This window comes from Colletotrichum karsti (assembly GCF_011947395.1).
Source record: "Colletotrichum karsti strain CkLH20 chromosome Unknown Scaffold62, whole genome shotgun sequence".
Classification (NCBI taxonomy): domain Eukaryota; kingdom Fungi; phylum Ascomycota; class Sordariomycetes; order Glomerellales; family Glomerellaceae; genus Colletotrichum; species Colletotrichum karsti.
Window position 1 is genome coordinate 60,488 of NW_024065962.1, and position 16,491 is coordinate 76,978.

General features: G+C 53.7%; 3 protein-coding genes across 3 annotated transcripts; 1 reads left to right on the forward strand and 2 right to left on the reverse strand.

Moving 5' to 3' along the window:
- Nucleotides 1-3,759: 3,759 nt before the first annotated feature.
- CkaCkLH20_12605 (uncharacterized protein) lies at nt 3,760-4,182 on the forward strand (the record flags this gene model as incomplete). Its single annotated transcript, XM_038895318.1, has 1 exon — nt 3,760-4,182. One exon carries the CDS (start codon nt 3,760-3,762, stop codon nt 4,180-4,182), a length of 423 nt encoding a protein of 140 aa, XP_038739359.1.
- A 5,038-nt stretch (nt 4,183-9,220) lies between these two features.
- On the reverse strand, nt 9,221-9,571 carry CkaCkLH20_12606 (shikimate kinase; the record flags this gene model as incomplete). Its single annotated transcript, XM_038895319.1, has 1 exon — nt 9,221-9,571. The coding sequence occupies one exon, from the start codon at nt 9,569-9,571 to the stop codon at nt 9,221-9,223; it is 351 nt and encodes a 116-aa protein (XP_038739360.1).
- A 101-nt stretch (nt 9,572-9,672) lies between these two features.
- CkaCkLH20_12607 (uncharacterized protein) lies at nt 9,673-10,620 on the reverse strand (the record flags this gene model as incomplete). Its single annotated transcript, XM_038895320.1, has 3 exons — nt 9,673-10,042; nt 10,154-10,418; nt 10,476-10,620. The coding sequence occupies 3 exons, from the start codon at nt 10,618-10,620 to the stop codon at nt 9,673-9,675; spliced, it is 780 nt and encodes a 259-aa protein (XP_038739361.1).
- Nucleotides 10,621-16,491: the final 5,871 nt, after the last annotated feature.

Here is a 16,491-nt window from a genome sequence, read left to right on the forward strand (position 1 = left end):
GGCCCGCTTGAGCACATCTCCCTGACATCTGACGTTGCTCCAAGTGTTGATGTAAGAGTATTTGATGGATAATGAAACACCACTCACGACATGAACTGGTCGTGTTGTTCTCACTTGCCTTGTAGCTTCAGGAATATGACGCCTTAAGTGAGTACCACTCCGCGGTCTCCTTGAACCTGTTTTTGTTTAAATGCGGAGGTCGCATTGATGTGCCACTATGATGTTACAGTGAAACTTTATGTTTGCCTCGGCTCACGGACGCCACGCGGCGTTTTGAGTTGGTCCGAACAGGTGTTTTCATGCCGATGCGGAGGTCAGATTGATGTGCCACTTTGATGTCACAAACTTTATGTTTGCCTCGGCTCAGTCTGATATGTATACTCTTCCGCCACCATCAGCGTTTTGAGTTCGTCCGAACAGATGTGGCACAGGTGGCATTCTCCCCGGTACACCCAGTTCACGTGCCGTTCCTACCGACTGTGACGATTGGATCCATAGAGCTCGCAGCCATGATAAGGGATAATGCCAGCATTTGCCTGCAGTCGCGTGGCGGTGCCTGGCCGGTAGGTTGCTGTTGTTGAAATAGGCTTTGTTTCTTTCCATACCACATTCCAAAAGTTCGCCTTTCCCCACATCGTTCATGCTTTGCCACCCTCCCGGACCTTATGTGACTGGAGGGATCGACTCGTTTCCCAAATAGATGGTTTCCAGCCGGTACATCTTCATCTCCCAGCCGGCCGCAGTGATTCTTCGGAACCGCTCACGAAGGCCATGGCTGGGTCGAACCAAAGTCCCAAGATACCATACGTCACAAGTATCTAGCCAGCATTCCGTTCATACACGTCAGGCATGTAAGAAATCTCATGTCGGGTGGAACGGTAGGGTCGGTTCGCAGACCCTGCGGGTAGGCCAGACGAGGAGGGTGCGTCCCATGAGGGTAGATTTTGTTCGGGTTCACGGCTTGATAATTTAGAAGCGTTGTCCACGTCGCAATCCGACATGGTCCTTTACTTGTACTTAGTGGGTGACCACTTCTGCTTCGGAGCCGGAGAAACTGCAAGACAATTCCAGCAAGACAAGCAGACACATAGTCCCTCAGAGGATAAAAAACCACTTCGCTTCCGCACCCAGACCGTCAGGCGGTTCTGTGTACTGCGTGAAGCAGATGTTCAGCGAAGCCTGCTAGTTCACCCCAAATACCTCCGTGTCTGAGAACCTGGACTACCTTGTGTCCTTTAGTGCGTCCAACCGCCGTGTTCCCGGAAAGCCACGAAGTTCCAAGACGTTTTCCAGATTCCAGATCTTTAAATATCTCGCCGTCCGATCGAACTTTTTTCCACACATCATGTGGCTGGAGAGGGCACATTGGGGGATCGGACGTCAACGCGTTGGATTCCAGGTCGGACAAGGTCTGCGCCAGACATTCTGCCAGGAGGACGAGTTCACGACGACGGTTCATCAGCGAACTTCGCGTAACCTCGTAAAGAACAAGTAGAAATAAGCTGGGATGCTGCTTACGGAAGCTCAATCGGGGAACCGACAAGAAAAGGCCAGCGTGGAGCGGGGAAGAGGAGAGAACAGCCCCAACCGCGAGAGACTGGAGAACATGATATTCAATAGGAGAACCGACGAAGGTGGACCGAACGCCAAACCTGTGAGAAAAGTCTGCGAAAAAGAAGAAAAAAAAATCCAAACAACAGGACTCTGGGCATCTCGTTTTAGGTGGATGTTGAAAACTCGTTGACATGGGGGACGGGCTGTTGGTGCCTGAGCGCCACGATGTACCTTGACCCCGCCGTGAATGGCCTGCGACTGGCTTGCCAACCGGCGCCACCCGATGGACTTTCCAGTCCCAGTTAGCTAACCTAAGGTAGGCACCTCTATGAGCAACCTGGAAGGCCACGTAAGGTAGGTACCGGGCGGCGACTAGATCGCGTCCCGCCATTCGGCACGTGTTCGGTCACCTCAGTACCTCAGACCTCTACTTTGGAGGACGGTCAGGTGAGGTAAGAGTCTACGGCGAAAAAAAAATCAAAAATCAAACCAGAAAGCAGTCCAGCGAGGGACGGGACCTAGGCCCGGGCACCTGACTGGGCTGTCACTGCCCGCCAGCCACAATTAGTAAGCGGCAAGTGTCTGCCCAGCCACCTGCCTGCCCAAGTAAGGCCGGGTCCAGGTAAGGCCTGGAAGAGATCGGCTGGAGGAACCCGACCCCAACCGAGGTACGTCACCTTGGGATCCCGCCTCCACGACAACCGCTGAGTTACATCTCTGCCTGCCTACCTACCAACCCGGAAGACCAACCTCGCATCGCCTCCGAGTACCCAAACCGAACAGACGCATGATTCATCTCCCATCGTTCGCGATCGAACTTTTGTCTTTTGTTCTATCGTCTTCGACATTCCTGCGGTAGCGGCAGTCGCAAGTGTTTGGTATTCGCGCTACCCATCGCTTTGGATTGAACGACTCATGTTCTTCTTTGTCTCTATGCTTCGTTTCCGTCGGTATCACCCCATGTCACCTCTTCTCGTTCGCCGTCGACTGGAGCCTTGACAACAATGATCACAGGCTAGCATCCGAGAACATGGCCAAGTCGGAAATCTTCCTGCCTTTGCCACTCATCGATCATGTTCACACATGGCAGCGAGACGTTGGCAGATTGATCCGCACCAAACACGGGGGCTGAACCGCCTTCGTCGCTTCTATGCCTCAACTTGTTTCACACTCGCGAGTACACGTCGGCACTGCTTTCGAAATGGCTCCCAACGACCGAAACAATGCGACATCCCCTCATCTGCTCCGAACTCCTTCATTACTTTCACTTCATATCACGAGAAGCCCTTTCGATATTTTGTTTATACCGATCTCGCTTGCAATCGAGGGATATGCTCCATCTTTTGTTTTTGTCGTTTCCATCCACTCTCACGTCGTCTTGAAGCATGGCGTTGCAACAATCTGTCGACGACCTTATCGATATTCCTCAGCCGGACGGATGCAGTCTGCACGCTTCGTGGTCCGACCTGCGCCACACATGGTTGGATGGTAGTCATGACGGTCTACCTCTCGAATTCGAGGTCTTTGCGCAGGACACGCTCCGGACGGCCGTTGTCGAGAACTAGTTCAAAGCGATGCCCACAGAGACACTCGAATGCTATGAACCAGACACAAAGATTGTGTGGCGCCTCCACCCATCACGCGGAAGGTCATCATCATACTTGCTATGCTCCTGGGGTGTTGTAGTCTCAACACTTGTTTCAGCCAACTGGCCGTACAGCATATCCGGAGTGCACGAAAGGCACACGGCGGATTGACTCGACAATATCTCTTGGACGCGTTGCTGAAATAACGAAGACGCCGATCCAGCACCACGGGCCTGACAGTGGTGCGATTTGTCGCCAATAAATGTGAGCTGCCCTTGTTTCATTCCCTCAAGTTCCAATCTAGGGGGTTTGTGACACACCTCTATCCGGCTCATATACTAACAATCAACAGTTGCCCCTCCACGTCACCAGCACCACGCCCCCTCCGCGCGGCAACGTGGAAATGGAGACCACTGGAAATTAGCCCTCGAAGCCAACGATGCGGCGGGAGGAGCCTACGATGACCACGGTCTCAAAAGCGGCGTTTGGCAGCATATCTCTCGAAGCAGGTTGTAGCCCACGGACACTGACACCCGGTACGACTACATCCTTGATCAAAATCTTGAACAGGGCAGCGGTCAAAGCCTCGTCAGCCTCACAGGCTCTGACACCAACGAACATGACACCTCCAACACCAGTCCTGAGCAAGCTACCAGTCGACGCAGAACCGGAGCCTTCACCACCGGTATCCGGGGCGACCACGCCCTTTAGATCAACTTCCAGCTGTCCAGCACTGGCAAGGTCAAGAAGTGGAACAGAAAAGCTTCAAGTGGCCCGCTCTAAGGACGGCAAGTCCAGTTTTCAAGGCCGCAACACAACTCCCACCACCGCTCTTCCTTCCTCACAGTCTCCGTGTTTCTACCACAACCGCTTCGACGATGCCGTCAACATCGACAAAGCCCTCGAGGAGATCAAGAACGACGACTGCATGTCTCACTTCAGACTTGTCCAGACCACCACGGGCGTCCAGGATATCAAGAAAAGAGAAAAGGAACCTGGGGAAGATGTACAGGGATTGATGGATTTGCACGAGAGAGCTTGATTGAAGCAAAAGCCCGGACAAGAGGTGCCTTGGAGCTCGCCATCTTCATCCCCTCTCAAGTCATTCCATTTATACCACTCCACTACGAGAATATGGAGGCTCACTCGTCAACTTTGGCTGCCTTTTTCGTTTTGGAGGGTCTCGATTAGTCTTCATGATTTATTCAAACGAGACGAAGTCAGCAGGGTATGAATGCCGTCATGTTCGCCGTCTCACTGCAATCACCACTTAATTACATGCAACTCTCGATTCCATTCCGCCCCCGCTACTGGAACCTTGATTATCTACAGTATCCTGCCAATTACCAGGCGTTTCATCATCGTGCACAGTCACAGATCACAGAACTTACACTCGCTTACTGGCGAGACATGTCAGGCTTGCACGACGAAGCTTTTCTACCAGTGCCAGCAAAACCGTCTCTAGCAGTCGAATGATGTTCGAGCATCAACTCCCTGGGCTTCTCGAACGTTCACACACCGAAGACACAACCTTCAATGTACACACCCACATCGACGTTGCCCGAGTTCTATATACGGATTTGAACAAAGCCAGCGCCGCCAACATCACATCAATGCATCCTGAAGCCATGGGAAGCTCTCTGGGCAACAGGCGGCAAGAGTCGGACGACAAGGCCTTTGTGGCTTCGGAGTCGACACGAGATGGGTCAAGAGTGCGGATTACCGTCCTATCGTTGATGACCTTGACATTAACGCAAAATTGCAGCGACTCACGAATGGCCGGACCGGGTTGGTTGACAGGACCACCCTCGGAGATCCCGCCCGAGAGTCCCATACACTGTGGCAATAGCCAGCTTCGTGCTGCTTGTCGAGGATATCCTCTCGCGACCTTGCGATGAAGGCCACCGGAGCTTGCTCTCCTACCGCAAGCCAAGTCAATCTCTCTTCCAATACGACTGCCTGTACTTTGAAAGTGACGTTGCCCACTTGGAGGTTGGAACGCTGCTACAGTGGACTTCTGGCGGTACGTGAATCTTCGAAATTGCGATCAGGTTGGTAAGTTCCCAGCTCTTCGAATCCGCCAAGTCCCAGTTAACCAAGTCTTGCATGTCAGATGGCAACGGCCAGAGAAACACATGCTGACGACTAAATACCGATCCCGATTGCCTTTGGCAGCTTCATCGCAGAGACAGACTTGGTACCTACAACCGTCAATGCTTCAACTCATCGAACGCGTAGCTGTCAAGAACTATGTGCGCCGTTGTAGTCAAGCATGCTGGCGTCTCTCTGCTACTCGTTCACCGGCCCCATCCCATCTCCCTGGGGAGCGCAGATGCCAGAACCGTTGTGTTGAACAGATTGTCCGTCGACAAGAGGTTACGGCGCTGTGCGCTCGAGATCAGAAGATCAGACAGAATAAGCATGGCCATACCGATGAACGTAACAAACGGCTTGCAGGGACACGGCGGGCCTAGCTCATTCAGATCGGCGCTCTGGACGGCCTTGCACACTTATCTCACATGAACCTTGTCGTGTCAGAAAGGCAAATGCGTCATGAGTATGTGATGGTTGTCAGTGATTGCTAAGAGGCCCTTCGGGGGGAAGTGCAAAACACTGCCGGGCAACTCAACTGCTCCAAGATGCTCTGCGAAGTACGTTCCAGCGAAAGCCATTTCAGATTCTGTTGCTAACTGAGGTCAAGGGCCGGCGCAGCAGCGGTAGGCATCACAATCCGGCCTTCGGAATAACACTGGAAGGGCGATCACTCCATGATCACGGCGATTCGAAGATTGGCGACTGCGGCCGAGCGGACTGGCGATTGTGCCTCAGGGTGGTGAGACCAGCCATCTCGCCCGGAATCACCTCACCGCGTCAGGATATTCGACTTTCTTCCGGCTGAAAGATGCGATAAACCTGAGCAAGTGGGCATACGAATGGAGGTTGAGCCTTCAAATGAAGCTGGGACTTGGATCATCACGCGATTTACGTGCGAACTTGCCCATGTTCACGAGATATTATTAAAGAAGTACTGTTGAAATTAGTGGACGGGAAAGTCTTGCAATAACGGCAGGGAGAGCATAGAATCAATTTCTCTTCAGGCAGTTGTGGCTTGTGGGCCGTCACCGGAACCTCTCTTCTTTTACCATTTCCATAATCATGATCCAAACACCGGTCTCCGCGGTCCACCTCGGTGGGAGAAGCATTGCTCTACCCACCGTCGGACGTACGATCCCAACCCAACGCGCTGCAAGTGTCGCTGGCGGAGAATCTGAATCCCGCTTGAGCACCAGGTCCGCCACAATCCACGTCTCTGACGGTCTCAAGCTGATGCTTGGATGCCCAGCGTATTCAATTTGTATCATCATGGGAATCGGGCGAGAGCCGCTACGTTCTACGTGTTTTCCGGAGTTGCGTCGACTTGCCTCGGTTGGCTTTTAGATGAGTGTTTTTTCGATGGACTTCCCATGATGAATCTCGGATCACCTTCGAAGGGATGTTCCGCTCAGTAGCCGCAAGCGACCGATTCCGTCAAGTCTGGGCTGGAATTCGGTTGAGAAGATGTAAGACGGGCGGATGGTCTTCAATAAACCGGGTCTTGTGACCTTTGAACGGGAGAACAGCAGCCGGAAACCATGATTCTGGGCGAAAGCGCCGATTCGCTTCATGAGAGTTCACTTTGAATATTAGAATTTGAATCAATGACCAGGGTGATGCTGAATTTCCGTAATCGAGAGCTCGCTCAACCTCTATTATCTCTCAGAAACCTCTGAACATCTTTCGTTGTTGGCGTCACAGCACCCTGTGATACTCTACATTTACGAGACCTCCGTTTCTCAGTCCGCCTTTGCAAGCCAGGTCGCTTGGTCTTGACGACATTTGAGCCAGCACATTTCCAAATGCTTCGCTCGACGCACGGTACGAGGCTGAAGAACCGTTCAGATGATATACTTGAGGTCGTGGTTGTCATTAACACCGCTCATGTAGACATTCTGGTCAAGAAGAACGCAAAACTGAGCCTCGGTATTGAGCTACTCATCAACGCCGAAGTCAGTGCTTCAGTATCCGGCGATATTTCCATCATGTCGTTCCACGCTTCGAGTCTTCAGCTCACACGTGGAGTCCGTCGAGTCCTTGCCGGTGAGACGGTGTGACAAATGGGGAAACTTGGGCCTCGGGCCTGATTGTAACAGCAGTTGGCCTCCTGTCGGTGGTTTCATGTCAGTAAACACAGCTCAGGGCGTTGACGGCTTTGTTGCCGACTGCATTCATGACGCGGAGCACCTTCAATGTCATCATGCCACTCACCTTCTCTCTTCACTGCGAAAACTAGATTGCTGCCTTGGCGACTTGCCGCCTTCCCGCCTTCCCGGTAGTCCCATCAAGACGGAACGAGAGTCGGATGATGATCCTTCCAGGGAGACTACTCGCGCCAGACGAGCAACACCAAGACCTACTGCCTCGCAGTCGCATGTCAGAGTAGCGGGAGCGTGGTCCCATCAACCCATCTCTCCATCGTAGAGAGGAGGGTAGAGAACCGGAGAGCCGGAGGTTCCCGACGCGGTGGAGCTCAAGCCCCTGTCAAAACTCGAGTGCAACTAGAAGACTAGTCGTAATATGTCAATACAAAGTGCCCTTGACACCGAGAACGTGTTTGTGGAAGAATCGGGCTGCAGTTCTTGTAAACGAAATGCCACTCGGGCCAATTGTGCCACTGTGGAGAGGGTGATCGAGAATCGTGTCATAGCGGGCAGGTTCTCGGTTTTGCAATCTCATCAGGTCGAGAAGTCCGGAGACGTATGCCGCCGGTGCGTCATGATCGACTTCAAAAAGTACAGGAACTGGTTCGCGCGGCACCCAGTCGGGAGCGACTTGCGCGCTGTCTGCTCTGCATCCCGTGCTTGGCGTCGACATCCGGCCTACCTCGCACCTATGAAAGCGGTTATAAAAGCCCAACGCCAACATCAGGACATTCAAGTCCACTCACTCTTCTCGTCTCCACTTCAACGGTAAGATCGCCGCCAGGAGCGAGGTCATCACGTTGCCAAAGAGGGAGCAGGAGAACCTCCAGTTGGTGGGGACCTCGAAGCAGTTATGGCCTCGGGGGCGTCAAACTGAAGATCGTACGCAGACTCCCAAGTTCGCTCTTGGTCGGGACGACCACCGAACACCAGTGGGTACGGGCCCTCACGAAGGTTAGTCTGCTGATGTCGTGCTTTATCACGTTGTCGGCCTCAGAGATGGTCTCATTGTCGAAATCGTCGACTGGGCATGGAAGGTGTCGCACAGCTGCTGCTTGTTGTTGGCAATAGACTTGAAGAGCAGCTGCTGATATATAATGTGATGGAGTTGGGCGTATGTCTGCTTCGAAGCGATCTATTCTGCCGTCAGACACAAGAGTGAACGTTCCATTAAGTGGCACTGTTTCTGAAAAAGAAAAACTTACCTGTTTGCAATGCTGGATCTCTGGAAAGCAATATTGGTCATATGGAGGATGTAGTTGGCAGGAGATGGAAACGCTGAAGCTCAGTTCTTCCGTTGGCGTTTCGGGCGGCGATGAAGTCGGCAAGCCTCATCAGCTTTCTCACAAAACGTTCGTGTTCCCAGGCGACAGGAATGTGAACAAGGGCGCCGTCAGTGGGAGTATCGCCCTACTAGTTTCGCGGCTGGAGGAATGATGGCGAAGATGACGGATTGTTGCGTAATGAGGTCTCCCAATTTCCCAATCTAAAGAAACTCTGCACGTTGCTGGATCACCATAATTGCGCAAAAGAGGAGACACCTTTTTCATGGCACTCAGCTTCATCAGTGCCGCTGTGGACCTCTTTCATTTCTGCATACAAGCTTCTCTCGATTCCGCTTCCACCTTGCTATCGGCTTTCCGTCGCTGTAAGCGTCGTCTCGAGGAAAGGACTAGAAAGTAGGGTAAACAGTTAGCGACGGACACCCTGTATGATTCATGACTTTGAAGAACGGTGCGGAGTGCGAATGGTTCTCACCTAGTGGCCGCGTCCTGATCTATATCCCGTGTCGTCGCTCGTTTCCCCCGGTTCATTCCTCCGAGTCACGCTCCGGTCGGGTAATCACGCCGCAATCTCTGTCGAGATCTCCGCCGCCACGTCCTTGGGGGTGCGGCCGTAGGCATTGACGGTCTCTGTCGCGACGGACTCGTAGACGGGCAGGCGTTCGTCCAGCAGCGCCTTGATGTGGGACCGGACGTTACCGAGGAGCAGCGGGCTCGAGGTGCCGAGGCTGCTGCGCTTGACGGCCTCAGACAGCCGGACACGGAGAAAGACGACACGATGGTGTTCGACCGAGGTACGAGTGTCGGGATCGAGCACGGCGCCGCTTCCGAGTGACAGAACGCCGTCGTGATTGGTCAGGGCGCTGGCGACTGCGGCCTTCTCGAAACCCAACCCCCGCGGCCGCCGCATCACCACCGACGGGCCCGCGGGGCACCGTGGTGCTGCAAGCCGGACTGGCCCGGTCCCGACTGGCACGCTGGTTGGGTTCGGGTGGGTTTGGGCGAGTGTGGCTAGCCCACGACGCCCGGCTCGGGCAGACCGTCGCCCTCAACGCCTTGCAAGTCCGTGACGCCAACACCGAGGAGTGGATACGTCGTAGGGAGCAACCGCCGGCGGCCAAGGGACGACAAGAACCAAGCTTGCGTATTGTTGGAGTCTGCAGGAGAGTCAAGCTCGGCAGACGGGGCTTCAAGGGTGCAGCCCGAGCCCAGCGGCTTCTCCGGGGCCTGCCCCATGAGTTCCAGCCACCGGTCGCCGCCGACAACTAGAGCCTCTCGGGCGATGTTCAGCCCTCGGACGACCTCGCAATCATGAAAGTCGGGCCCTCCGGATCGGCCACCGTCGCCGGTTTGCTGCTTGCGTCTTCGCGCGGCCGCTGGCCTTTGGCGAAAACTGAAGGCTGCTCTGGCACAACGATTGCACTGCGGCAGGAACCATCAAACTTGCCAATTTTGTCAATCCACCAGATGCGGCGCCGGAGCGACGATCTACAGATCGGGCTGCGGGGTGGTGGGAGCCAGAGTCGTGTCAGCCGGGGCCGCGTCCGGTGTAGTGGGAGCCGGGGGTGCGGCGGCCAGTTGCACCTGTTCGCCCGCCTCCATCACATACAGCGCGGCGTGCGCCTCGCGATATCCGAAGCGGTTTCCTCCAAAGCCGACCGTCTCGTTTTGTCTTCTAAGACAATGAAGTAGTAGACTGTTCCGCGCCGTGCTCAAGTACGGGAGCAGACGCCAGCCCCGTTCCCTTACGTCACGAGCTGCAGAGACATCAGCGCTGGGACTTGATTTGAGAGACATGAACCTGAGTATCATACCTGTAGGTGTTCTTAACACAGCCATGCCACTATTCGGCCATTGCAACTTCAGGCAAGCGTGCAATCTCTTCAGAACTCGAACTTCCAATCGACGTTCGACAAGTTCGTGTATCGGAATGCGTTTGACTGATTCATCGTAGTCCAATTCGTGAAGGGCAGTTGTGAGTCGACCTCCAAGAATCGTCGGGATGCTTGAAGCGGGTTATGCACGAGCGGTGCAATCCAACAAGTTATCGAGAAACGAATCTTTCTGTTGATAAAGATGATCACGAATACCGAGATGCCGCGTGCACCATTCCGCTCGGCCGCTCTCTTGGCTCCTTCGTCGAGTGAGGAGCCGTGTCGTGTTTGGATGAATCTGGGCCAGACCGACATATAGCGCCGATGTTGACAGAGATCATTAGCAATCGTTAAACCATACCTCTCGGCTGTGAATAGAGGTATTTGCAGGGGTAAATCTGCGGGTTGATGGCGGGAAAGTCGGCTGATATCGTAACCCAGAAAAAACTGACCGACACGCAGTGTGGTCGGAGAACATGTTGATCAGGCTGGCGGTGAGCTGGTCTCGATCGAGAAGCCAGCTAGTCACACTCGTGTTGTCATATTGGACATCTACATGAAGAGAATTAGTCATTGCGTGTCTGATGCAGAGGTTCCGGTACATAAGCAGGGCTTCACTGACATGGCAGATCGAGCTCAAACCGAGGAACAGGACTCAGATCTGTATGGAGTCGTGGGGCTGTAAGGAAGTGGAAACCCAGACTGCGAGATGGTGCAAGTAGAGCAACCCATCTTCCGTCACCGTTGCGACCATCTCGGGAACTCCTCTGCGGCGGTGGGCATTGGCATCGGAATCGACACGGGTACCGGAGGTCCACGATGATGTCGCGAACATGACCAAGGCAGACAGGGTGGGCGGGGATGCACCGTGGGCGCCAAATTGTATTCGGTGCCCGTAGATCAGGCAGCCAGAGTCTCGGAATTTCGGACCGATCTTGGACGGATGCTTGTCCGGAGCATGTGGGATGCTGCGAATGTGGCCAAGTCGCCCGAACAGTCGGAGATAGCTTGACGGATGGTAGCTTCGCGGAGGATAGACTGAAATACGTCACCGCAAAGAAGCGGTACTGTTGTTGTCGATCTTTTTCTGTGTCGCTTTTTCTCTGTTGGGGGCCTGATGGTGCAAGCAAAGCGGTCTTTGTAGACGCCTCTGAAAGAGAAGTTCCATGAGGCTGAAGTTGGCTTGATCTGACCGGTGTCGCTGTCTTTCTTGTCTCTGTCGCGGGTCTGATGGTGCAAGTAAAGCGGTCTTTGTAGACGCCTCTAAAAGAGACGTCCCATGAGGCTAGACTTGGTTTGCAATTGGTTTGGTGAAGACGTCCCATGAGGCTGGAGTTGGTTTGATCAGACCCTTTGCGTAGCTCTATCGACCGCATCCATGGTCTGCTGCTAGAGGTATTTGCTTCGTTTTTTCTGTTTTGGTTTTGGTTTGGTTTTGTTTTGGGTTGGAAAGTGGATGAACTGGCCAGATGTTGTTATGTTGAAGTTGGAAAGGAAAAACTAGCGACTGGAGGCTGGGGACTAGCTGGTGTAGGTACTAAACGGAAACCGCGGTAGGTTATGGAAACGAATTTGGCATTTGCGACTTCACCCTCGCAGGCAGGCAGGAAGATGACCAGTCCTTGCCTCCGATTCGCCGGCAAATTCAAGGTCCGGTGCGCTGTGTCCAGTTCCAAGTTGGATTTCCCCGTAAATTGCCGCAGATTCCCTGTGTGATGCTGTCGGGCCAAATAAATAAGGCAGTTGCGGAAATGAGGATACCTTCCATACTTCGTCACAGTGCACATCCAGAGCCGACAAAGGTCGTGGTGCGGCCTAACAGCCAGACCTGTGTTGATTGGCTGTTATTACTCCGCACCCAAAGGAAGTAAGGTACTGTGGCCTTTCCGAGGTTCCTCCGCGACGACAAATCGGAAAATGCCCGGTAGGTAGGCACGAGCCGCAATTCTCCCCGTCCATCGGTGCCTGCGTGTTACACAATAATTCAACTTTCCCCCCCTAAGGATGACAAAATTTAGTTAGTTTTCTCTTCCCCTCTGCCGGCCAAGACATCTTGGTCCAATCCCGCACCGATGGGTTCCGAAAGGCCAGGTCATTGAGGATCTCATTACGACAAGCCCATGGCATCGTCAACCTGACCCAACAGTCCGCATCCGCCCTCAAAGGCCCTCCGCTCGGTCGCACACTCAAATGCCGCCACCGACCGCATCGCGGCGCAGTCAATCCAGACAGCCTAGGCGAGCATAGAGAACCGATCCGCAGACGAAGTCGCCGCTGGTACTCTGCCAGACGTCCCTTTCTTTCTCAGCGCGCGCAATGAGCCGAACCGACACTCCATCCTTGACGGCCGAATCCTACGCTACATCTACGGCTCTGCCAGCTATAGCTAGAACGTTGCTCGCAAGCAGTACCTTCGCTTCCACTTCGGCGTCAACGTTGTTGCCTTCAAACGAGCCTCGCACGCTCTCAACTGCTTCTGTGACGGAATACTCCTTGTCTTTAACGAAACCTTTGCCATTGCTTCTCAAACACGCCAATGTTGCCTCGGCCACGCCGCCGCTCGGCTTCCTCGCCGCTATCTTCAAGCTGAGTAAGATCACCCCAGCGACCTTCACCCGTACCTTCGACCGTCCGCTTGGGTCTGATCTTGAAGCTGACCACACCGTTTTGCAGCCGATAAGAGCCCTAGAGACCACTCCGACGATCCCGATCCTTGTACCGATGCAGACGCCGAAGATGGAGGCGAGGAAAATCCCACACCCGCCCCGCATAATCTTCGCCACGAAGAGGGCGGCGATGTTGATGTCGGTGTTGACGCTGCGTATCGAAATGAAAAAGAGCTCTCGCCCGGACCAACGTTTCGTCGCCGCGAAGACGGCGATGGCGAAGAGACTGGTGCCGATACCAATATAAAACAGGGAAAAGAACAAGGACGCTTGGTTCATGACCAGGCCTCTGTGGCCAGACCCTCTACCTTCACGTCCATATTCACCACAGCTCGTCGCGCTGCTTTGAAACACCTACGAAGCACTTCCAGGCTTTTCAACCAGCTTCGCCGGGTTAGTCCGTGTTTGACTCCAGCGCCGGCCGCGAAGACAGCCCAGCCGCAATCACGCAGCCGAAGCGTCCTCGCCAGTCATCAACTGAGGCAGTACCCGGAGTCCAGGTGTTGTCGGTTTTCGAGGGGAACCTAGCCCACCTGCAAAGGAACCCTGGCAGCAATCCAAGTGAAAACGTCATGCCTGAAGAAACGCCCCAGCCATCCGCCGGCCCAGCTACTCCCACTCTCAAGGCGGTTCCCTCTCTGCTCTATGGCCTCCCGGACGATTTCGGCGACCTGCTTGGGAGAATCTTCGACCTTCCTTCGTCTCCTTCTCTCCGAAGGCGACCGCCAAATCGACGCAATCGGACCCGAAGAGATCATCCGCAACTTTCCGACTCTTGCTGACATTCGCACCAAATTCCTCAACTGTACGCAGTGGGGTGACTGAAAGGTGAACATGCTGCCGGGCTGCCTGGCCTATTAGGGAATCCTTTACGAAGTCACTAACAGCCTTTGTAGTGTTGCAAGTTTGACTTAATCGCATATTGCCTCCCCATACCACAGTCCAAGGAAAGGAGCGACAGGTCCTGGAATGGATCTACGATGAAGATTATCTTGTCGCGTCCGTCGCTCGGCGCCGGGTAAGCCAGTCGCCCTCCCCCAACAGAGTCTTTTGTTTCCCCTCCTGACCTTCGTACTAGTGTCACCTCAAGAGGGATGGTACTGATCGCGGTGCACACCCTTTCGCAAACACCTTTCTCATCACCTCGGGGATCCCATTCGGTCAACTCTACGAGCCCCGTCTCCACCGAAACTGGCCCTGGGTCCTGACATACGCAGATTCCTTCGTGCTCGGCTGCCCAGATGACCTCCTCGTCAGGATCCAATTTCGACCATCCCCAACTCACACGTTGTGTGGCTTAAGTCCCCGAGTACAGAGCTCTTCAACGCTTCAGGGTCTACTACCGCATCATCTGCGCCCTGTTCGACCACAAGACAACTCGGGCTTCGGTGATCTAGTGGGCGAGCATCTTGGAAGTGTTCTTCGACTTGATTACACTTTTCCTGTCGCACAAATTACGACGCGCAACCTGGTTGCGAGGTGGCAGGACACTCCTTGGTGGCAGCGAATACACCCATTGGTCGATGCTCAAACAGTTGCCAAGACGGACATGAGAGGCACCGTCTGGAAATTGGGACAGCCGGCATCACCACGCGACAAACAGCCAGCTCAACAAGATCAAGGTGCTTCATGGTCACATCCGCGTCTTGTTTGGCCCTCGAGCCCTGGTTGGACTTTTCCGGAAGCGTCTTGAACTGGCTCTTGGGAAGCCATCACTGCTGATGTATCTGGGCTCGGTGGATATCGTCGTTATTCACGCTGATATGGAACCCCTTTCGGCCAAGCTGGTCTGTCTTGATGTGTTGGGAAAACGCGTCTCCACCAGTCTCGAGATCATGATGTAAAGACCGCCTTTGCCAAATGCAGTTGTGTCCACGGTGTTCTTTGCCGCGAAGTGCGAGGCGATATCTGCCAAGACGGATGCCCTCGGACTCAAAAGATGTATCGCCCGCTGATCTCGAAAATCTCTTGCCTAGAGAAACAAGAAAGACCCGATCTGGCCCAGCGAACACAGAATTCGACGGCCACGACACAAAGGCGGGCTTGCTGCGTCCATTCACAGACGTCGATTCTCTTGTCGCCATCCTTCGAAGGCATACCGGTGGAAACCAGAAACAATTCGCGCGGTACTTGCAAGGTCTTGGCGACCGTGGAGTTCTGTGCCTTCGGCAAAGGAAATGGAAGGGCTGGCATCCTCAGTTGCCCACGGAGAAGGGACGCTGTGTCAATGATCTGGAACGGGTATTGGCAGTCAACTGGACATGGTGGCTCGAAGGCACTGCTGATCGGAGACTCCAGTGTTTGGGAGCGGCGTGTCTAAGAAACTTTGGTTGATGAGGTTGGCATTGGAGACGGCGAGGGCGGCGAGAATGTTGAGGGTGTGATGTTGAATGATTGCATGACGGGAACACAGAAGTCTGACGTCGCATTGGGAGAAATAGTTAGAGTCTGCGTCCGGGAGCCGATGGACTTCCGGTCTGGCGTGGTTTTCTCGGTCCCTCGGACTGGATGTTGGGCTTAGTTGAATGCCAAATATGAGGTCGATATACAAAGTGACCATCACCTTCTGTACGCTTCTAACCGTGCTCTCCAAACTTACCCCCTCTTTGGAATCGAATGAGACACCTCTTAAGACTGGCAACTCGTTCCATTTCGACTGCTGGCTTCACCGCTAATAGCGAAGCAAACATGCTTCGCCGGGGCACACCACGGGCAAAAAGAGAGTCCATTCTCAACATCAATGGACGAACGGGCTCCGCTCACGGTCAAATATGTGGCGAGGTTTGACAGCTGGCGAGACCATGGGTCATGTTGCAGTGACAAAGCAACTACAATGAAGTCAGGACCAACGATCACGATCCATGGACCATTGTCCACGTTGTCTAACCCCACGTCCTTTTGTAAGATCGTTGACATGTAGCAAAGACTCTACCTACCCAAGACAACTGCATCTTCGTCGCAAGCATTCTGTATCTTGTTTCCTAGAGACGATATTTGCGAAGACAACGAGTAAGCTACACTACCTTAGCCCGGAAAAATACAACCAAGCCCAAGACAAGGTACCTTATTATTGCGTTATGTGGAAAGTTACTCCTTGAGGTGTTGCATGGTATGAGTGTTTTTCTTTTGTCTTCGTAACTCGCGATGACTTCATACTTTTTTTTGTCGGGTGTTGTATAATGGAGTTTTCTTTGTTCTTTTTGGTAAATCGCGATGACCTCACTTTTTCCCCCACCATCGCGCCCCTCAAGCGTAGGTCACCTCAGCCAATCAAATAAGGCCGTGACTTA